The sequence below is a fragment of the Oreochromis niloticus genome, linkage group LG11 (genome assembly GCF_001858045.2).
Source record: "Oreochromis niloticus isolate F11D_XX linkage group LG11, O_niloticus_UMD_NMBU, whole genome shotgun sequence".
Lineage (NCBI taxonomy): Eukaryota > Metazoa > Chordata > Actinopteri > Cichliformes > Cichlidae > Oreochromis > Oreochromis niloticus.
In genome coordinates this window covers 37,190,118-37,210,648 of record NC_031976.2, presented here as the reverse complement: position 1 = coordinate 37,210,648, position 20,531 = coordinate 37,190,118, and the positions used below count along the sequence as shown (strand labels likewise).

At 43.7% G+C, this 20,531-nt stretch overlaps 1 protein-coding gene across 1 annotated transcript in view; it reads left to right on the top strand.

Annotated features, from left to right (window-relative positions):
- The window catches only part of cpne4a (copine IVa), a 93,057-nt gene that overhangs the window by 21,033 nt on the left and 51,493 nt on the right, over nucleotides 1-20,531 (top strand). Inside the window, exon 3 of the mRNA XM_003451229.5 lies at nucleotides 19,921-20,100. Coding sequence (XP_003451277.1) covers nucleotides 19,921-20,100 — 180 coding nt within the window. The remainder of the gene's footprint in view (nucleotides 1-19,920; nucleotides 20,101-20,531) is intronic.

Below are 20,531 nucleotides of genomic sequence, written 5' to 3'. Positions count from 1 at the left end.
TTCCAAAATGTGCGCATCAACAGAGACTGTGGAGCAGAGAGTCCAGGTCATACAAACACACTGCCACAAACTTCTCTCAGTCCTGCTACTGATCACAAAAACAGCCACTTCCTCTCATGAAGCTCTTCACAATAAAACAAACACTTGTAAAAATGAACTACATATAATGCAAATGGTCTTTTACACTTATTAAACTTATGGTCCTTCCTTTAAAAGGGATTCCAATTTTTTTCCTTTAACCAATATTATTTTAATGTTTTTAATATTTCAACACATTTTAATAAACAACAATTTTAACCTGGTTACAAACAAATAAGTTGATTAATTAAAATAAATAAACCAGTTAGAGAAACACAGGGAACACATGCAGCGAACAGATCAACAGTCTGACACTTCTTTATAAATAATCTGTATCATGTTGATAACAACAACGCTGATGTTTGTAAAATAAAAAATATAAAATTTGTTAATCATTCGCTGCACCTGTCACAGACCTCCAATAAAAAAATGACCCAAAGTTCAAATGTAGAACGTCATCTTGACGTCACAGCTGGGTCATGGTTGTGTGGACGTCGTATAGATGTCCAGCATTGGTCATGGACCTGTTATAGACATGATGTGAACGTCTATCGCACGTCCAGTGTTTGGTGGGTGCAGTGTGCCCGGCGCTGGGAGTGGCGTGCCCGATCGTGACGTGTGCAGCCTGGGAGGCCCTTGCTCATCCTGCCGGTGCGCCGTGCACGGCTGTGACGTGAAGGCATGAGTGCGGCCTGGACTCAGCACCTGCTCACAGCCCGGTGAGTTTTGCTGAAGCTGGGTTCGGTAAGAGGGCCGCAGCTTGAGTTGAGCGCTGGTGTCTGACATGAAGGGCTTCAGGCCGCTTCCTGCTCCCAGCTGGAGTCTTTCCTGTGTTCGTCCTCTCCTGCAGCGTCATAATGAGATGATCTCCCTTTCAAATCTCTTTTTTATGTAAATTTGGACTAAATTGTTTAATGATTGTCTTTATTTGAAAGCCCCCGCCGGCCTGATGAGTAAACAAGAAAACAGTTGATATCAGTGCTAATAGTGTGTCAGCTCATCAGTGGGAAGACAAAGCGAGTGATTGCTGCTGATGGAGAGATTAAGGGGCGAGGGCACTGCCATTAAAACCCAATCAGCCTCCTCATTAGCAGCTGTGCGTTATTGTCACTTCAAACAGATTTTCCTCTTCTGCTTTCTCTGGGAAACGAGCGGCGCTCCGGGGAAACTCTCCTCTGTGGACGCCGCTGCTTTTTAGCCTCTTTCAGCGCCCTGTTTTGGTTATCCTGCACATTTAATCGCACTCTTATCGACCTGCGGCTGGAACGAGAGCTAATTTTGGACTCCTGCTCCACTGAGACAGGGTTTATTTCCCTGGGGAGCTGGTGTTAATATAACCTGCCCTGCTGTGATTTTAATGCAGTCTGGAGTTTATGTGGGTCATTCCCCCCCCCTCAGTCATAATTACAGCTGAAATGACCTCCTGTATTTTTCCAGTGCCTTCTCCTTCCCTAATTTAAATACTATGGCTAGATTTGAAAGAACCTCTGCCTGTCCTTCTTTTTAATCAGGTCACCACGAGCACCTCCATGCCATCCTATCTGAGAGCCTGCATGAGAGAAAGAGTGCAGTCCTTTATTACAGCCAGACCCATCTCACTCCCACCGCTGCTCTGTTTGGACACTAAATTACATTTTAGCCTTTAATTGTTTACATTTCCCTGAATCCTGCCTTTAAATATGTGCTGAATTACCTGCTGGATGCACAGACAGCTTTGTTCTGAGGAAATCTGAGAAAACGCCCCAGCTTCTTGTGGAGCTGAATTCCCTCTGAAATGACCCACTTGTGACTCTGGAGGACGGCTCCAGTGTTTGCCCTCCAGCTCTGCAGCGCCACCCTGAGGAAGCTTTTGCCTGTATGACACATGATCCGTCTGAGCTTCTTATCTTAGTGATTATTCTGATGTAGTATGTTAGGTTTTGTATTGTGATTGTCATTTATGCTTAGAAATATTTAACCATATATGCTTAGAGGTGTATAATCAATTGTGTAGTGATAGGATGTGTCATATTTAGTAGGCTGTAAAAGGCTTTGTGTGCATTCCAGAGCTCTCTGACTTTCACACCCACATTTTAGGAGCATGGGAGAGGTCGTACCTTGTCTTATTGTTTTATGGTAGGATAAACTGTTTTAGTCTAAGTGCCTTTTGTTTAGATGGACGGCTCTGGGGAGTCTTCCTGGGGTCACAGTTTGACCCCCACACACAGATACACACACACACACACACACACACACACACACACACACACACACACACACACACACACAGGGTATTCTTTGTTCACATGCATACCTATGTAAGATGTCATATGTTAATGAACCTATGCATATTCATGTAACCACAATAAAAGATCAGTGTTACGGGAGAGCGGACGAGAGCGACTGGGGTCAAGCGAAGGAACGGCGTTTGTCCAGTTCTCTCCCGTGCACGTGAAACATGAAGAACTTTGCCTACTCGTGTCTTGCTTGCTGTGGAATTACATTGTCTTCAACGTTCCAGCGAATAGGTTCAAGCTACAAACCTATCACAGTCGGCTGTGATTTGTTTTAAACCCACGTTTTACTTTAAAAAGCAACTAAAAGGAAATCATGCAGGGATGTTTTCACAGCAAATGGGAGTTCTCCAAAAGCTTTTGGATTATGTAAGAAAATCAAAAAAAGTAAAATATTTAAGTTGATTTATAAAGAACTTTAATGTTGCCCTCAGAAAGCTTCTGCGTTTGTATCCATCCAGACGGTCTGATTCAGCTGACAGGAAACACCTCCTCTGGGACCCACCACAGCGTCGCTGGTCTAATACTTACATATTTGATGTTGTAGAATAACATGTGGACCAGAAACCTCAGTGACTCTGACACCATTAACCTCACAGCAGGCACATCATTAAAATACTCCAACAGTCCACTTTATACAGTTGCTGTGAAGGAGTAAATGATCTATAGGGACCAGAGCAGGTACGTTTACTCCTGCTGTAAAGTTGAACCATGGGGACTGTGGGACGGACTCGCTGCTGCAGGTACGGCACTTCTGTTTTATCACTTAACTCTGAGAAATGCTTTGAAACAAACAAACATCCTGATAGTGCGTTATCTCCCACCGAGGGAGGAATGATCCAACATAACAGAAGGATGGAGGCGATCGGTGCGCCGCCGCCTGCCTCGCCTCTGTGCTGGCGTCTGTGCAGGAGCCCTGCTGCGAGTGGACCAGTGCTGTTCTTGCTGCTGTGGGGTTTGAGTCTCTGGGCGAGCTCGGCTCTGCTGCAGCTCTTAATGCTCGTTCAGGGCCCAGAAATGCCAGTAAGTCATCAAAGTGTAATGGTGGTTTTATTATAGATAATGTTTGCACGGAGGCTGTGGTTATAAATGTTTTATTGGCCCGGGGACTATCTTTAGTGCTGTGGACGCCCCTCTCTCCTCCCTCTGGCTTCTTTCTCTCTCCCTCATGTTTTTAATTGAACTCTCCCTTCAGTTAAATCTAATTTCATCTCAAGCTGCCTGCGCTGTGTTTAGTCAGCTGTCGGGCTTCAGTTTGGACACTGACAGAAGCCAGTGAGCAGATTTCCTTCGAAACTCATGTCTTTAAAGCAGCCGTTTGTCAGGAAACACACATCTTTTTCATGAGTCTACAGCCGGGCAGTGTTCGTGTGTTACGTGCTGGATGTGTAACAGGATGCAAACAGGTGCAACTGCAGCGGTTTCTGTCCTCTCTGACAGACGCAGAGTAAGTTTGTGAGTGTTGGCTCAGACAGCTGAGATGGTAATGTATGCACTGTGACATTTTCTGCTCGTCGCTCTCTGTCACTGAAATCTTCAGGGATGGAAGAGTGAAGCTTCGAGACGATAACACAACAAAACAGCTGCAAAGACACAGAAACTACAAAAACAGATACAAACACAGCGAGACACTGAGTGCCTGCAAAGAGACGCCAATCGAGCTCAAAGCGCAAAACAGACACATTAAAATAATTAAAATAATTATTACAGACTTGGACATATAAACTGCACTGGACCTCAGTTTAGCATTTATTAGTGTGAAAATCCTGCTCCTCACATACAAGGTCTTAAATAATCAGGCCCCATCTTATCTTAATGACCTTGTAGTACCATATCACCCTATTAGAGCACTTCGCTCTCACACTGCAGGCCTACTTGTTGTTCCTAGAGTATTTAAAAGTAGAATGGGAGGCAGAGCCTTCAGTTTTCAGGCCCCTCTTCTGTGGAACCAGCTTCCAGTTTGGATTCGGGAGACAGACACTATCTCTACTTTCAAGATTAGGCTTCAAACTTTCCTTTTTGCTAAAGCATATAGTTAGGGCTGGACCAGGTGACCCTGAATCCTCCCTTAGTTATGCTGCAATAGACGTAGGCTGCCGGGGATTCCCATGATGCATTGGGTGTTTATACACCTCTCTGCATGTGATCATTCCACAGCATGTATTTATCCTGGGCGTTTATCAATATCAATATGTGTACTTGTGCGTACTTGCGTTCTCGTGTACTCAGGTTAAAGAAACCCCAGCAGCTGTCTATAGTATTGAGTGTGCACTAGAATAGAAATAAAAGCGTTCTAACATCTCACCTGCTTGTTTTTATTAAGGTATGTACACGTATGTACATGTAGGGCGTTTATCAATATGCGTACTTGTGCGTACTTGCGATCTCGTGTACTCGTGATACGTCATCAGTCGGAGACCAAGTACTGTTCCAATTCGAAGTACGCATCACGCCGAGAACGCGAAAAAGTCCCGGATGTGTTCTCGATCCGCCCATTTTATCGAGCATGCATCGGTGTAGACTTGGGACAGCTATATATCCCAGAATGCATTTCGTCCAAAACTCAACAGCGGACTCCCGGCACATCGCCCCCCCCCCCCCCGCTCGCGGTCTTCTCACTACTCAGGTTAAAGAAACTCCAGCAGCTGTCTATAGTACTGAGTGTCCACTAGAATAGAAATAAAAGCGTTCTAACATCTCACCTGCTTGTTTTTATTAAGGTATGTACACGTATGTACATGTACACTATTTTTATTAATAGAGGTTTCACTACTGAGGTTAAAAATGATATATAAGTCACTTAGATCACTTCTAAATGTTAATGTTTGGTTTATTTCAGTGTTTTATTTGTTCCTGAGTAAACCGGTTTGGCTGTGATTAAAGTTAAGCTTCATAACATGTTACTCACAGTTAAATTAGGAGGGGACGGCAGTACAAACTCCGGACCTGTGACATCATCACGTACGCTGGTGTTCCGACTGTACAAATCACGAGTCCGTGCTCGCGTTCTCGGCGGGTACGTACTCCCGTGCGTTCTCGGCGAGTACGTACTCACCGAGCACGCGAGTACGTACTCGCGTACTTGGGCATTGATAAACGGCCGTACACTATTTTTCTTATTAGAGGTTTCACTACTGAGGTTAAAAATGATATATAAGTCACTTAGATCACTTCTAAATGTTAATGTTTGGTTTATTTCAGTGTTTTATTTGTTCCTGAGTAAACCGGTTTGGCTGTGATTACAGTTAAGCTTCATAACATGTTACTCACAGTTAAATTAAGAGGGGACGGCAGTAAAGACTCCGGACCTGTGACATCATCACGTACGCAGGTGTTCCAATTGTACAAATCGCGAGTCCGTGCTCGCATCCTCGGCGAGTACGTACTCGCCGAGAACGCCAGTACGTACTCGCGTACTTGGGCATTGATAAACGGCCACAGTCTTCCTTCTCTCACCCCAACTGGTCGCAGCAGATGGCCCCGCCCCTCCCTGAGCCTGGTTCTGCCGGAGGTTTCTTCCTGTTTCACTGTCGCCAGAGTGCTTGCTCATAGGCTTCATCTGTTTGTTTGTGTTTCTCTGTATCATTGTAAAGTCTTTACTTTAGACTTTAGTCTTTACTGTATGACACACTGTTGAGGTGACTGCTGTTGTGATTTGGGGCTGTAGAGTTGAACTGAAAGTGGAATAACAACCTAAATGCATTTTTTATAGCTAGTCACAGGTTATCAGTGAGAATCAGCCTCTGGGGCAGTAAAATGAAGCACAGTGCAGTTCCTCTGACGTCCAGCAGAGGCAGCAGTGAGTCAGTCCTCATAGACTCCGATGTTACTCTGCAGCAGAAATAAACATGTTTACAGCCTGATACACAAACTGCTCTCATTCCCTCTTTATAACATCTGTACAAGATGTAACATCTTATACCTGTTTAAAGTTTGCATAATTAGAGGCGTGGCCTCTTTGACTGACAGGTGGATGCAGTTGCTAACTGTGTGTAAACTCATCAGCTTATTCCCTGAACTGGACCGTTTGCGGCATTTCTAATGCAGTTATCTGACCATGAACGTGGCTGCTGTAAGGTCCAGTGTATCAGCCATCCAGTGTTGCTGAGTGATAAAGTGTGTAGATAAAACTCTGATAGAAAAGAGGAGAAGCTGGTTTTTACTGATCTGTCCAACTTCAATCAAAGGAGTGAAATAACGTAAAGTGAGCGTATCCTCTTTGCTCCAAAAGTCGTACATCCTTTTTACAAATGCTCCCGTGTCATGTTTGCGTTGTTCTGCTGCGCAGGAAGGACGACCTGCAGCTGGGGCCGATTTTTCTGCTGACTCTGGAGAACAGTGAGGACAAATTTCTTAAAAACCACAAAGGATAGAATGGTAAATGGTAAATGTCCTGTATTTGTATAGCGCTTTACTTAGTCCCATAGGACCCCAAAGCGCTTTACATTACATTCATTCACACACTGGTGATGGCAGCTACATTGTGGCCACAACCACCCTGGGGTGCACTGACAGAGGCGAGGCTGCCGGACACTGGCACCACTGGGCCCTCTGACCACCACCAGTAGGCAACGGGTGAAGTGTCTTGCCCAAGGACACAACGACCGAGACTGTCGGAGCCGGGGCTCGAACCGGCAACCTTCTGATTACAAGACGAACTCCCAACTCTTGAGCCACGATCGCCCCGGTAGAAAATCAAATGATCACAGAGGAAGATTCATTTTAACAGCGCTGTCATTAAAGACCAAGGAGGGGCTGTTTATGTGCGCAGGGCTCTGATGAAGCCTGCTGTAAGACTCACTCAGACCTGGTTTCTGGTTTCTGTCGTCCCACTTTGTGTTTTTATTTTTAGCCGTCTGCAAATCCAGATGACATGTCGCTCGGTGTCCACACAGACACACACTCCTCCTCTTCCTCCCCTCTGTTCTCTCTCCGCGCTCGCTCTTATTCTTCCTCTCGTCCCACTTTCGTCTTCGCTTCATCTCTGAATGTTTCGCTTTCTGTTCAGGTTCGCGTCTTTCTGCCCAACGTGACGTGACGGGAGGTTAAAGAGGAGGTGGGATGGTGTCACAGAAGAGTCTGAAGAACGATTTGCTCTCTTTGTCTTGGCAGAGCTGAGATGAGGAGAAAGATGATGCTTCTTGTTCTTCAGATGCAGATTAGATCAGACTTTGAGGAATTGTGTGTTTCCTGAGATAGATGACAGGAAGTTTGTGCACGTCACATCACAGCACGTGTTTCCCGGCTTTCTTTCCACTTCTCAGATTTCTGATCGTTTGGCTGAAAGTAAAAATGCAAACTTAAACAGAAGCTGTGTGAGCTTCTGTTTAGATGCAAATCACTTTCCTTTGCATTCCAATTTGAAGTTCTCATCATCCGCTGAGACCTCATTGTGTTTGAGTTGTGATGATAATGTTTGGCTGATCTCTCTCACGTCCATCTCTGCACCTCTGAACTGCTTTCAGTGCAAATTAATCAGAAAGAAATTAGATTTTAGAGATTTTGAACGTGGTTGTTGTTTCAGAATGTGCTGATCTGCTGGATTTTCCCACATAACCATCTCTGGGGTTTACAGGAAGTGATCAGCAGCTGTGTGATGATGTCACGGTAGTATGACTAAAATCTGTGAGGAATGTTTTCAGCACCTCGTTGAATCTTTGTCACGAAGAATTAAAGCAGCTCTGAAGACAAAAGCGGGTCGAGCCTGATACTCACAGGTGTACCTAATGATGTGGCTATGAGTGTATACAGACAGGACTGAATGCACAATTAGGCACAAAAAGGAACAATTAAGGCAGGGCAGGCAATCACAGAGAGAACAGGAACGTAGGCAATATAAAAACCACAGGTGTCGGCCCCTGCAGGCACTAAAAATACTGCAGGTTTACGCGACCCTTATGTTTGGTTCAGACACAGAAACTACGTCTATCTTTTATAAGATGGCGACACAGACGTAGGGAATCAGTGGGAGGAGTCAGACAGGAAGACACAAGGAAGAGGAACTGTCAAAGTAAAACATGGGGCGTTTCTCAATATGCGTACTTGTGCGTACTTGCGTTCTCGTGTACTCGTGATACGTCATCAGTCGGAGACCAAGTACTGTTCCAATTCGAAGTACGCATCAAGCCGAGAACGCGAAAAAGTCCCGGATGTGTTCTCGCTCCGCCCGTTTTATCGAGCATGCATCGGTGTGGACTTGGTACAGCTATATATCCCAGAATGCATTTCGTTCAAAACTCAACAGGGGACTCTCGGTGTTGAAAAGACTCACCTTTTAGCATATCCCAGCACACCCACTCACTTCACCAGGTGCACCTTGTTTAGTTCTCTCACCTTTAATTGGGTGTGGTGCTTGTCCTTAATTGCACTCACCTGTCACACAGTATATAAGGACTGCATTCACTTTTGGCTCACTCTTTCTTCACTCCCACACGGGGCGGCAGCAGAGCATTGGCAGTCCATGTGTGTCTTTCCTTCTTTGCTTTATTGAGTTGAGAATAAAAGGAGAACCCTGTGAATGATTAGATGACTGCTTATTCTCATTCTGATCGGATGAGCCCATGATGCTGATTATTTAAACCCTGAGCCTTCCTTCCTTCACAACACTCGGCACATCGTTTTCAACCCCCCCCCCCGCTCGCGGTCTTCTCACTACTCAGGTTAAAGAAACCCCAGCAGCTGTCTATAGTATTGAGTGTCCACTAGAATAGAAATAAAAGCGTTCTAACATCTCACCTGCTTGTTTTTATTAAGGTATGTACACGTATGTACATGTACACTATTTTTATTAATAGAGGTTTCACTACTGAGGTTAAAAATGATATATAAGTCACTTAGATCACTTCTAAATGTTAATGTTTGGTTTATTTCAGTGTTTTATTTGTTCCTGAGTAAACCGGTTTGGCTGTGATTACAGTTAAGCTTCATAACATGTTACTCACAGTTAAATTAGGAGGGGACGGCAGTAAAAACTCCGGACCTGTGACATCATCACGTACGCAGGTGTTCCAATTGTACATATCGCGAGTCCGTGCTCGCGTACTCGCATACTTGAGAATTGAGAAACGGCCATGAAGTGGAAACCAGGAAGACAGACAGGAGAAGCCAACTAGAAACTCAAATCAGGATATGGAACAAATCAAACCTCTTCCATGATCGCCACAATAAAGTGTCCCGTGGGGATCTATTGTAGTTATTAGTGATATGATGATAGTGTACCGCATGTTATCACAGCTCCAGCTGGAATAAAGACTCTGTAGATTATCCGATGGTCACCATGAGATTTATATTAAATTTGTATGTAAATAACGAAGTGTGCACGGCGTCCTTCAGCCTCGTATTCTTTGTCTTTGTTACAGATCTAATTTATAACAATGGCAGCTGTGTTTTTGTCAGATTGTAATTTTAACTACGAATCTTCACACCTCTCTTTCACACAACCCCCACAATCCTCTCATCACACTCCGACGTATATATGAATGTGCATTAAGACCACATTTTATTTTTATAGTGCATTTTTGCTGCTGCTTCATTAGAGAAGCTGTGAACAGGAGACAAAGATGTGAGAAAAGTATATGAAGACGGAACAACATTAAAGTAATACGCCGGTTTTCCTGTAATAGACCCGCCTGTTTCAAAGCTCCGAACGCTCTTTGTAGTGCGACAGGGAAGAAAGGTTCTGCGAAGCCTTTGGAAATCCCCGGATTCATTTGGATCTATTTACAGACACATTTACAGAAAGATGCATTTCAGAGGCTTCGAGTGTTTTTGTGCTGCTGCAAAGAAGATGTCTCTGAGGAGTGAAAAACTTCTCCATCTTATCTAAACACAAATGCATCACATGTGATTCCTGGGATCTTATCAGTGCAAGCTGCGCGCGCGGGACAAGCTGCGAGCAGGACATCAGGTTTAAAGCTTTTAGATCAGGGTTGTCAAACATGAGGCCCGTGTAACCCGTCCGGCCCGTTTAAGGCAGACGGATTCGCTCGGAGCCGTCGGTCAAAGTGAAAACGGCTCAAAGAAAATGACAGCTGTGTTTGTTTTGGTGACTTCGTTAGCAGGTGCAGGTCGTACCTGCAGCCCGCCAATGACATCACCGCCACACTTTAACACTGAGATGTTAAAAGTGATAGTTGAACAGGTGATCTGAGGCTCACCTGCAGGACCAAAGGAAAATGTGTTGCTCCTGATGCTTTCTTTAACAAGCACGAGGTTCAGTCTGTTATTTGTGGTAAATTTCTTCTGGGAAATCGTGTCTTCTTCTCTCTTTACTGCCCCCTACAGTTCAGACTCTTGGGGGAGGATGACGATGTTAGCGAGTGCCAAAAGAAGTTTGATTTAATGTTTTGGAGGAAATAAAATAAGTCAATGGAGCTCTGCTCGCTCTGTGCGGCCACACTGAGGCTGCATGTTTCAGGTGTATGTGCTGTGTACCTGAGGATAATGACCTGGATGTCTGGGCTCATCGTCCTGCTGCAGTCTGTGAGGAGGATCTCCGCTTGTCTTTGATGAGGCTCTGTTACAGGTGAGCTGCTCAGGCTGCTGCAGCCTGTCTGTCGACTAACACAGCGCCTGGGTCAATCAGTGACTCTGTCGTTGTCGGATATGAAGCAGAATTTGCTCGTCGGTGTCGTCTCTCCTCTGAGTCTGACCTGCTCTGTGTGTGATCCTCAGCAGACGAGCTGAGTCAGCGCCAACGCGATAAACTCGGTCTCATTGTCACGTGGAAACGACTGAAACATGAGTTTCTCTCCTGGAAACCCAAAGAAGTGAAACATTGCTTTCATATTTGGTGCTGAAGTCTCTGCTTTTTGACTTTTGGCTCGATTTGGTCGATTTTCTCCAGAACATTTTGCGTGTTTGCAGCTTCACATTAATGAGAAGAAAAAGTGTAACCGTGGCATTTCTGCTGAAGCAGCTCTCTGATTGGCTCAACAGATTTACTTCAGTCTTTATTCTTTTGTCTTCACCAGGACGACCGAGTCATTTGTTAAATGTGTTTTTTGTGATGATCAGAGGATCTACAGGTGTTTTTATTAATATTCGTATAACTTCTGAGCTCTGCCTCAGTTTTCACCTCAGATCAGTGGAAATGAGAAAAATGTTATTTTAACTGAACCCTAAAGGGACCAGCTGAAAGAGGAACGGCAGGTAGATGGAATAGATGGATCTGCTTAGCAACAATGCTCACGTACTTTCTGTTTTTCTTTCTTCTTTTCGAGGCTGAATACATTAAAGATGCCATTAACCCTTTTAAATCCTTTTCCTTACGCTCCGATTTGCGTAAGTATTTTTAAATCCTGGTAGAATTGCAACCACATAAACTAGCGCAATATTTATTTTGCATATGAAACCAAAGGAATTGTACTGACATAACACGCATTCAGCTTGTCCTCAGTCACAGTTTCCTTCCACATATGGCTTTTTTCAAAAATCATGTAAAAAGCGCTGACAACAACAAAAACATTATAATCCAGAAACACGCTTTGCCGAGCCAATCAGCTGTTCACAGCACTTCCTATAATGGAATAAACAGCGTGAACTATCACACACCATTACCTGCGAAAACTGGAAGTGATGTCATTTTTTGTGGGAAACGTAGTTTTTTCAGAGGTTCGCTGGTGTTTGACTTTCTGTGTCGTTTCTGGGAGGCTCAGACTCAAACTGCACTGTTGTTGGAAATCGATTATTTTGATGCTGTTTTGTTTTTTTTTTTTTGTTTTTTTTGCGAATTGTGGACAAAAATAATTATTTTCGTTTTTCTTGCAGTTTATAAAAATTAGTGCATCTCAAAAATGAAGCTATGAAGACACTCAAAATAAATTTCCTGTGGTTTGAAACTATTTTGTGTAACTTTTCTGAATTTACAGTTTTGAGGAATAAACCTCTGAAATTTCTGTAACTAGAAATATGTGTAAAAAAACAAAAACGATTTTCAATGATTTTGTAGTTTATTGCCCTTTTTGCAATTTATGTACTTACTCTGGACTGAATGCATACATATGACTAAAATCTGGGATATAACGGTTGTATTGATCTACAGCATCTTGAAATGGTCCAAAAAAAAAAATAAAAAAATGGCAGCATGTAAAAATATAAAGTGAAGGTAAAAGATGAGCTCAGAGTTGAAACATGAGTTCCTGTGTGTGCACATCAGTGACGGCATGCTGGACGTTGCATTCATTAGTTTCTGCTCCCGCTCGAGCTTCGGTTTTCCACTTCACATGTGGTTGTGGTTCAGGAAGCGAGCACAGAGCGCTTCCATCACCGTGCTTTGCAGCGACACCATCCCAGCAGAAGCCAGCGTATCCATGACGGTGTTTTTGACTCATGAATGATGTCACGCAGTATTTCTGCTTTGATTGGTGCGTTCTAAGAAAACAAACATTTTGGGGTCTGACGACGCCCCAACTGCACCTCAGCTCTGTGGACTCTTTTAAAAAGCAGCTAAACTCGTTCTACACTCGGTTTTTATATTTTTGGCCTTTTTGTCGTGAGTCACTTCATAAGTTTTATCTGTTATATTAATAACATTTTACTGGAACGGACACGGCCTCCCAGGCATGGCACAGGACTGGGATACATCTGATTAAGGATTTGTTCTTTGGCATATTTGCATCGTTTGAATAACTACCAGGGAAATTTACACACACACACACACACACACACACACACACACACACACACACAGTGTAGATAATAAGGACTTTATTTCCCAGATTTATGGATTCATTTGTGAGATGTGGCCTCATCAGCAGACCCTTTCAGATGGATGCTGGACACTAGATGTGCATCGCCTCCATTACACTAAAGTGGACTCTGGCATGAATCAGCTTTAATCCTCCTGCTGTGCTCAGTGCATTCTGGCTTTTAGTCAAATCCTCCGACAGCCATCTTTAATGCGAGAGCTTAAAATGCTACCTGGTCAATAATTATCTATAACGCCGTTTCTCTCGCTCATCATCTTATTTCTGTAAACTGGAACGGTCCTGAGTCCCCCTCAGATGACCCAGGGATGTTCCATTTGAGGTTTGGGAAATTAAATATAAACTAAAAGGAACCAAAGATGGGGTTGATGATGATGATGATGATGTTGTGTGTGTTTCTTTTTGTCAGGTTTTATATTCTCTCTTTTTGAATGTCATTCATATTCACACACTGACCGTATCTGAACCAACAGAACGGATGCTGAGGGTTGACCAAAGGTGATGATGGTAATCTGAGTAGTACTGTATAATATGACTACATTTAATAAAGTAAAAAGGAAATGCAGTCTCTCAGGAAGTGCCCGCCCCTCAGCTTCCAGATGAGCTTCATGGATGAGATGATGTGTGAGAGGAGAGCAGTTTGAACATCCTTCATGTTCTGTCCCGTGTTAGCTGTTCTGTATCACGTCTGCCGACGCAGACGCCATGGCGTGAGAACATTGTGGACCCAAATGCAGCCACAGAGACGAGGGTGGATGATAACAAAAAGAGAGCCTTTATTTCTGGCTGCTAAACACTGTAAACAGGAGGAAGTGAGAAAACTAACAAAAGCCCAGACTGGGGAAAACTAAGCATAACACATAACCTGAGGACGGAGACCAGAAGCAAGGACTGAGAAACCAGGAAATGCAGGGACAACACGGAGGAAGACGGAGGAACGGAGGGAACACGGCTGTGAACAATCAGACATGACGAGACCGGGAGGAAGCAAAACTGAATACACTGACACGGGACGCAGACTGTCAAAGTAAAACAGGAAACACACGAACACAGAAGCAACAATGACTAGACGTAACACAAGGGACAGAAAGGAGGCGCAGTATAAAAACCTAAAGACCAGAAAACACTAAACAATGACTAAAGGACATGAACCCACTAAATCACAGATAATAACAAAACAAACCTCCGAGTCTCCAGACCCCAGGATCAGATTTGCATGTTTCAGGCTTTGCAGTGAGGACGGGTTCTTGTGGTCTGTGCTTACTTCCATCAGTCTCTTGGTGTTGTGGGACGCCTCCTCGACCCAGATGTTCTCCCAGTGTTGCTCGGTCTCAGCTCTGGGAGGGGGGATCTGTTCTGGTCCTGTTGTTCCAGGTTTCAGCTTGGAGTCCAGTCTGGTCCAGTCCAGAACTCTGTCCTCGTGCTCTTCTTTACGTTTCAGGGTTGCTGTCGCAGCTGTGGCGGCTCGCTGGGCAGCGTCCGAAGCCTTGCTCATGGGCACCTGTGGAAAATTAAACATTTATTGACTTCCATGTATTAGACGGTGCTGCAGGTGCAGGTATGAAACGCTTGTCTTCAGTTTTTCTCCCTGAAACAAATTCAGATTTCATCGCCTGCGTTTTTTTGTGGTGACATGTTTGAGTCCCATTAAATGGAAATCTGCTCGTCGTCTCTCTCACAGTTCAGACTCTTTGCAGTGAAACGTGCAGCAGCTGAATTTATGATCAGAGCGGGACCTTCTGCTTCGTGCTGACATCTTCTCTTTATCATAAACTGCTCATTTGTTTTACAGAGGAAATAAAAAAGCCTTGATGCTTGAACGCTTCTGTTTCTGACTAATGAGAGATGCTGAGACTGCAGATCTTCAGGACCTTTTGTTTTCACATCAAACTGCTGAGCGAACCTGCGGGATGATTTCCTGCTTTCAGATGTTTCGGAGCCAGTGGAGCTCTTACACTCGTTCTCAGACAGAAGCAGGAAAAGTTCAGACACTCGCAGGACGTGGGGTTTCCTGTCACGCTCCACGCTGGATTTCTTTTCAGCCGATTCACCATCTGTCCCTTAAAACGAGGAGACGAGGACGACTCTGACTGTTGGACGAGGACTTCGACTGCACGCAGCTTCTCAGCAGCTCGCTGCTAATTTAGGACTTCATCACTTTCTGACCACATTCACTTTCCTGCTCTGACTTGTGGAGCGGATCCCACACGGTGATCCTTAGAGCTGCGTCCTCCAGCTGGAACGTTTTACACCACGGGAAGTGTGGACTCAGCTCTCACAGTCAGTCACACACTGGACCAATAATCTAAAAATAGGTAAAAATGTCATGTTTAGAAGTGTATTCAAAAATGAATATGTACTCATACACTGATTACTGTGGACGTACATCTTCCAGCAAATTGGTGTGTGCTGATAAAAATAGACTGAATCCATTGAAAATACATAGAAGTGATGAGAGTTTGTGGAAGCCGTAGAGTTGGATGTCTCGAGACCGGTCTTGGTCTCGAGACCACTTTTACATGGTCTTGGTCTCGTCTTGGTCTCGACGGACTTTTGTCTTGGTCTCGCTGTCTCGGTCATGGTCTCGGTCTTGCGTTCTCAAATCGACGTAGTGTTCGGGAGATTTGGAGTCAACCATCAGCGGAGCGGGGGGGGCTTACTGGGCTTAACCCAGGGTCATTTTTTCAGAAGCATGGGGTCTTTTGGAGTGTAATTTGTTAGTTAGATGCCTGACTGACAACTGTATAAAACAAAAACAACACACGAAGCACAGAGTGCACCGTCGTAAATTCCCCCTAATTTTGGTATGATCCGAGCTCAGGCACCGGCGACTGAGCGCAGCACGCATGTGAGCGAGGGGGGAGAAGCTGCTGCCTGCGAGTTTGCTGCAGACAGGAGAGCTTAAGTTTGACCAGGTACCAAAGCAAATCATTCGTACTGAACTAATAATGTAAATATGACGGTGTATCACAAAAGATTGATATCAACTGATCACTTGGTTGCGTTACTTGCTCTTCGAGTGAATCAACAAATGGATCAATAAAAAGCCGAACGACAATGCTGATTTTTTAGAGAGTCTTAGCTTACATTTCATATTTTCAGTTCTTACCCTCCACGGCTAAACAAACTCTCTGAATCAGTTTCAGTTATGTACTGATGAACACAACAATGGACATAAGGAGCTTCTTTCAAAGAAAAAACTCAGGTAGATGTTATTTTATATATTATGCTTTGTATGTTGTTCAGTATATCTATGCAAAACAAGAGGAATTCCAATACACAGCAGTATATTCACAGCTGAAACCAGATATTTACACTTTAGGGAGAAAACATAAACTTTTTTTTTACTGTTAAACATCAATTTAGAGTAAACTTGTTTTGTTTTAGATAAATAAATGTTGAAATATCTTTTGAATTAGTTAAATGTCAGAATAAAAAGAGGGAGCTGTCTGTTTTAATCACTTTCATCAAATTTAGGAGTACATATACACTAAGTTTAGTGTTAATTAATAAGAAAACTCCTGACGATTCCATTCTGAGCTGAAGAAGCTTCTGATAGGTTAGTAGAGTCCATGTGAGTAAATTGGTGGCACAGCTGTGGATGCATATAAGGCAAAACACAGAGCCTGTTTCTTTGACATGGGAAAATCAAGAGATGTCAACCAAAACACCAGGAAAAGAATCGTGGAGCTCCATAAGTGTGGCTCAGTTTTGAATACAATTTGGTGCCATTTGCAATTAAGAAATACAGATAGTTTTTCTCTTTACTCTTAAAGTTAACAAATATGTTTTTTATATTTATCAATCTAAAAAAATAAACATTTAGTCTGATTTGATGTTACAATGTTTGTGTTTTTATCTGAAGAGTATGTAAATATCTGGTTTCAACTGTATATTTGATGATGTTGGTGTTTGGCTTGATTGTCAGCACAAAGAGGGAGAGAGAGGAACAGAGAGGGAGAGCGAGGAGCAGAGAGGGAGAGAGAGGAGCAGAGAGGGAGAGAGAGGAACAGAGAGGGAGAGAGAGGAACAGAGGGAGAGAGAGGAACAGAGAGGGAGAGAGAGGAACAGAGAGGGAGAGCGAGGAGCAGAGAGGGAGAGAGAGGAACAGAGAGGGAGAGAGAGGAACAGAGGGAGAGAGAGGAACAGAGAGGGAGAGAGAGGAACAGAGGGAGAGAGAGGAACAAAGAGGGAGAGCGAGGAGCAGAGAGGGAGAGCGAGGAGCAGAGAGGGAGAGAGAGGAACAGAGATGGAACAAGAGCAGGTGAGACACACATGTTAGTCAAATGGTTGTTTGCCAAAACTCATCAGAACATGTATCTAGTACCTGTTTCTTTTTAGATACTATTTGTTACTTTTCAAATTCTATATTTATTAAGTTATGCAGGCTTATGAAGGCTAAATAATTATATAAACTTTTCTGAATCTAAATACTGTACTTTGGTAGAATTAAAAAATAAGTGTAGTGCAGGTCTATGATGATTTTTAGTGCTACTATCATCTAGTTTTGATTCTGGTTCTGTTTTGGTTAAGTCCTAAGTAGTCCTGATTTTGAACTGTTGTAGTCCTGTTTTAATTCCGGAACAGTTCTGGGTCTGGTTGAATTGGGGTTTAGTCCCTGTGTCTTGATACAGTTTAAGGTGTCCTGCATATGTGATATTTATTTTTTTTCCTATATGAAGTCATTCTTTTTTGAACAAAACTCAAAACAGAGCCTAATAATCTTTCAGTCATTTCTACCCTCACTTAATTTCCTTTTGCTGCTCAGCTCTCACACAGTGGCTCAGCTATGCTCCAATCCCTCCATATTGTGGCCAATCACATGCGAGGATATAGGATAATATCATTATGTGAAAAACAGAGAGGGTGAGAGACGCGACAGTCAAGTGGAGCGTGCGTCTGTCCTCTCAGTAAGTGAGTGAGACAGTAGACAGCGGTGAGGAGGGCTGTGCGAAAGCAAAAACACATAAATATGCCTGACACCTGTAAACGAAGCAGCATCTGGCTGCAGTTTAAAGACTTTTTTGTCTCGGTCTTGGTCTCGTCTCGACTTGGTCTTGTCTTGGTCTCGGATTAGGCGGTCTTGACTACAAGTCTAGGAAGCCGCCATCTTGCCCTGTCATGTTGAATACAGTGGCTGACATCACAGTTTCACATCATACATACTCTTAGATTTAAAGATCACAAGTAGCTCTTTTAAACTATTTCACATTTGTATGTGTTTAGTTTCACTGTGTCTTTCTCACGATGTCATTCTCCTCCTCCACCTCCCCTCAGCTGTGTGGTAGGAAGGATGTAGGACCCAAACGCAGGACTGATACACAGAGAGGAAACTCAAAACAACTTTATTGCTGAAAAAACGCGAGCGATGAATACAACAAAGTAAACTGAGAGCTAGAAAACAAACCAGGAACAGAACACTGGGAAATTACTGGGAACAGAGGAAACACTCAGCCATGAGGGCGTGTGATGGTTAACGACGCGACAACAGACAGAGGAAAACACAGGGCTCAAATACACACACAGCTGGGACTAATCTGACACAACGAGACGGAGAGGAAGCAAAACTGAATACACTCACACGGAACTATCAAAATAAAACAGGAAACCACAGGCTGACACTGAAATTGACAGAACATAAGGAACAGAGGGAACACAGAGACAAGAGTGACAAACTACGACATGGAGGCACGACTGAGTGTGGAACATCAAACAAACAGAAGACAGAACCAAACCTACATTAGAGACATGACACACTAAACATGGAACAAAACCTACGAACTAGAAATCACAAAACACTGAAGAACTTGGAGAGCCAGAAAATACAAAAAGCACAAAATCCAAACATCAACACTGGGTCACCTGACTCAGCACCATCCTCCTCACCTCAAGCCTCGTCTCCTGAACTGAAGTCAGGTCTCTAAGGAAAACAAGCACTTATCCCTGATATTGTCACAAGCAGATTAGACATGTGACCCTCTGGTCTCTGCACAGCTGACAGCGAGTTGGCTAAACCAACAACAGCTGGTTATAAGCTAACATTATACCAGCTAATGCCACGTGTCCTGGGTCCACTTTAAAGACAGTTTTGTTAACACAGACTAACAGCAGCTAACAGCAGCTAACAGCAGCTAACAGCAGCATCATAACATCAGCACTTACTGACGGAAAAGTTTTCACAGCTCACCTCAGGACAGTTGTCCTCAGACAGAAGTGAGCTTCACTTTATCCTGTTTTAGATGGAAAGATTAAAAAGACAACAATAAAAACAATCTGTATTTGAGTTTACGTCTCTTTAACCATAGAAAATAGTTTTCATCATCGATATAATTTACCTAGAAAATAATAAAATCATAAAATCATGTTAAAGTTTAAAAAAAAAGTCACATTAAAGAAATTCTGAGGTTAGTCGCTCTGACTTCCCCAATGTGTGAAAACTGTGACCTTCAACTTCAGTCTCCGACGGCAAACTCAGGCTGACGGGCTGGATGTCGGGCCACGATGGCTCCAGAGTTCAGGCTGTTTTTGCTAAATGTTCTCCCAGAGACGCCGGAGATTAAAGAGGGACTCAGCAGTCTGAGTCTGAACCTGAACATGCTTCTGATCTGTGGCTCTTTCACTGTGAAGACGCGCTTGATGATTGCTGGAGTCCTTCAGACTTCTACATGATGCTGCTTCTGTTGCACCTGCAAGTGGTCTAAAAAACCGATGTAATGCAGGTCGTCATGATTCCTCATGGCCGAGGAAAATTAATAATCACACATATTTGTACACGACAGGATTCATATAATATTCGCAGTAAACGTGCAGGTGAAAGTCATCGAGCAATAACTCGCGTTATTTTGTCCTTTGGTGTCCTGCAGGTGGATCGGACGGAGGTGATCCGCAGCTGTGTCAACCCCACCTACTCAAAGGTTTTCACGCTGGACTTTTATTTTGAAGAGGTGCAGCGTCTGCGCTTTGAGCTGTACGACATCAACAGCAGCCACAACGGCCTGAAGGAGGCGATCTTCCTGGGATCGGTGGAGTGCACGCTGGGACAGGTGAGTCACAGTTCCACCGCTATCAGCAGACCCTTTTTATTATTTATGGTCTTTATTTAACTTCAAGCCTCCCGTCAGACAATCTTACTTCCATTTAAGAAACTTCTCTGAAACAGTTGAATGAAAACTGAAGTTTCTATTTTTCCACACACCTGACAAATACCTGAGAGCCAATGAAAACAAGTAAACAGGAATAAATGAGCCTGAGTGTCACGAAACTGAAGAGTGAGACTGAGATCTGCCAGAGGACGCCTGCCGTTTGTGTGTGTGTGTGTGTGTGTGTGTGTGTGTGTGTGTGTGTGTGTGCTCTCACAGGTAAACATTAGGAAGCTGTCAGTCATCAGCCTCACCTCAGCTGAAGGTCTGAGCGGCTCTTTTTGTTCCCAGTGAAGTTTGTAACACCGACAGACTTTCAAAGCTTCTGCTAATAG